Source organism: Mesitornis unicolor, unplaced genomic scaffold (assembly GCF_000695765.1).
Source record: "Mesitornis unicolor isolate BGI_N332 unplaced genomic scaffold, ASM69576v1 scaffold31061, whole genome shotgun sequence".
Lineage (NCBI taxonomy): Eukaryota > Metazoa > Chordata > Aves > Mesitornithiformes > Mesitornithidae > Mesitornis > Mesitornis unicolor.
The window spans coordinates 23,964-27,058 of NW_010162248.1; the positions used below are offsets into that span (position 1 = coordinate 23,964).

Consider the following 3,095-nt stretch of genomic DNA (forward strand, 5'->3'; position numbering starts at 1 on the left):
AAGCCTGGCTGGGGCAGCCTGTGGAATGTGGCTGCAGACCGTTACGTTAACCTGCTGTAGGCATTTGTTCATTTGTTTTCCTTATGGCAAAATCTCTTATTAAAGCAAACCCCTTTACCCTGGGGGTCCTGTGGAGGCCTTTACCACAGACACTCATGGAACAGCGCCCTTTGCTACTGAGGGAACCTCTGGCACAAACACAGGCATGGCAGGACCGGAGGCAGCCCCTCAGAGCTCCTGGCAGAGAAGCAGCCACCACTGACCGACACGGCCACTTACCCCGCTGTGCTCAGCACAAAGTTCTCCTGCTTGACGGCTCCTCCCGAGCTGCTGGCAGGCAGAACAAAGCGGTGAGAGGCCTCCTGCCCAAGAGAGGACACCGAGTGCTGGAGTGACTGCCTGGGCCCAGCACACCACAAACCAGGAACAAAGGCAAGGCAAGAGCAGAACTGCAGATGCTGGCAAGTGGCTGAAGGCAATCAGTCACCTTTGCAAGCCTCCTGCAACCCTCCTAGCAGAGCACATGGATTTTCCCTCATCCTCCTGCAGGACAAGCATAGCCCAGAAGGCTCAGTGTGTGCAGCTCATGGTGAAAGGCATTGGAAATCTCACACTTCGACTTTGTGTCCCAGCTCTGGGTGAGGCGTCGGGACCCAGAGGGGTCACCAAGCTGCCCGCAGCAGGAGCCACTCTCTGCACCACCTGGCCCTGCACACCTTTGGGCACCGTGGTGCTGCCCCTTTCTCCACTGCCTCAGGCTGCACAGTGCAAGCACCGGTGGTCCCTTACCCACGTAGGAAGTCTGGAGCAAAAAACAGCCCTACTGGCTGGCGACTGTCCTTTAATTGCATTTCACCCTTAAAACTACAATAAATTCTTCAAAACAGATACAGGAACTGCAGGTTATTGTCATCTGCTACTGAGTCACATCCTGGGTCAGCACTACGGCACTCCCACCTTCTCTGGCAACCTCACCTCCCCTGCTCTTGCATCACCCACTAACCCCCACCAACACCTCAGAGCGTTAAAAGGGCTGGGCCTGTTGAAAACCAACCTAGCAGGAGAGCCGTGAACTCTGGTGCACACAATCCCCTTGGGCCAGTTCACCACCTGGCTGCCTGGAGAGAGCTGAGCCCAGCAGCCCACGCTCAGACTGGGAATGGTGCTGCCTGGTTCAGCTGAACACTTCACACATCTGGCAGGGAAGGGGTTGTATTGAGGGAAAGGTGGTTCTAGGGGTAATCTAGTGGAAATCAGCTTTATTGTGAGTCCTCGAAACCAGAGGGCAAGCAAACACTTGGGGCAGCACTGGACACGCGTGATTGACCTTTTTGTACAGCCTGTACTAAGAATTTTTTCCTCCAAGGGAAATCTACCACCATTCCTCACATGGGTGAGCAAACAAACCCACAACACAAAAAAACTAACCTTACCGTCAAAATATCCTGCAGCTGTTTCAAAACAGCATGGACCTCTTCTTGTAAAAGCCATTTAAATTCTTCTTCCTGTGTTGTGGAAAAATAGCTGTAGATTCATTAGAAGTCAAACACTGGAAATAAATTTCTCAGGGACATATGAAAATTATTAAGTTCTAAGTATATTGCTATGTCCATGCTGTTTAAATCACATGCTAGTAGGTGAAGAAAAAAAGTTCTTCCTGATTTGTCAAAAAGCCTTACTTTCCACTTCTCTGCCCAACCCCAGTGAAATGTCCTCATTCTTGTTTTGACTTTCTTTAACAAAGCAGTGTTTATACAAATCACTGTGCCAATAATCGCAGAATTAGGAAAGAACAGGCAGCACAGAATGTGAATTTCAGAGCAAGCACAGAGCCTGCTGCTTCAAAATCTGGGGCATCTTTTTAAGCTGCTGGGGCGGGCTGCGCTTGGCCCACCAGCTGCCAGACACCCACCCAGCCTCTCCCACTCCCCCTCATCAGCAGGACAGGGGGAGGAAATAAGAAGAGAAGCTCATGGGTTGAGAGAAACACAGGGAGATCCCTCACCAATAACCATCACGGGCAAAACAGACTCCCCTTGTGGACATGTTTGTTGCCAACTAGATGGTGAGAAACAAAGACAAAAACTAAAATGCTCCTCCTCCCCCACCAGTAGCCTTAAAATAAAGAAAGCTAAACTGAAAAGTGAGTGGGGGGAGAGAAAGGCTGAGGACTCCCAATCATTTTAGCCAATTCAGTAACAAACAAGCTCAGATCTGATGACGCATCACCTTGGGCCTCCATCAGCTGTCTGCTAAAGAAAAACCAGTACAGAGCAGATCCTCAAACCACAGCTAAGCAGTCCTGTTAAACCGCAAGACCCAATGCAGAGATCATTGGAGAAGGGGGGACAGAAGAGACTGACCCATGCTACCTTGTAAGAAAGGAGAAGTTTTCCATGTGGACAGTACTGGAAAGGAACGAACTGAGCAGGATGCCCACAGAAAAATTGGAAAAGTGTGGTCAACTCAGAAATTTAAGCCTGTGGTTTCTCTGCTTGACAGTTCCTGTTTGCCATGAGAAACAGAAAATAACGACTCACGTATCTGTTGTCACCTTATGCAAGCACTATCTGAACAAACAGCAAGACAAGGACGGTTTTGTTTCAAGTAATGTTCGCCCAAAGCAGGTACATGCACCAAACCTAGAAATGATCCTGTTATCCTTCAAACCAGTGTGGGTGCGGGACCGCTGTCTTTCACCATTTAATCCTATCTTGGGTTTCTGGGCTTTCACTGTTTCTTACAACCCCTGTCCTCAGCGATGCCAGCCCTGTCGGCGGGTCTATGTCTTTGCTACCTTTCCCAAGGAACGAGGCTGCTTCGGCAGGCCCGCCCCCTGCCACTGCTCCGTCTGGCTGCCATGGAGCAGCGCGCTGGGTTGGCTATGGACAAGCCCCGGTCAGGCAACGCTGCCGTGTCTGCCATGGGCAGGACTTGCCCGGCCCGCAGCAGCTCCAACGCGAGGAGCAGCGTCAACCGCAACCCCCCGACACCGTTCGGGAGAGAATGGCGAAACGGAGCCCGTTAAAGCCGCTAAAGGATGAGCCTGGAGAAATCCATGGCCTGCTGGGCGGCCGCGGCCCGCGGGTAGCACG

The 3,095-nt window shown here is 51.4% G+C and overlaps 1 protein-coding gene across 1 annotated transcript in view; it reads right to left on the reverse strand.

Annotated features, from left to right (window-relative positions):
* The window catches only part of ROGDI (rogdi homolog (Drosophila)), a gene marked incomplete at its 5' end in the record, with an annotated part of 8,230 nt that extends 6,725 nt beyond the window's left edge, over nucleotides 1–1,505 (reverse strand). Inside the window, 2 exons of the mRNA XM_010193570.1 lie at nucleotides 280–362; nucleotides 1,434–1,505. Coding sequence (XP_010191872.1) covers nucleotides 280–362; nucleotides 1,434–1,505 — 155 coding nt within the window. The remainder of the gene's footprint in view (nucleotides 1–279; nucleotides 363–1,433) is intronic.
* Between the last annotated feature and the right edge of the window lie 1,590 nt (nucleotides 1,506–3,095).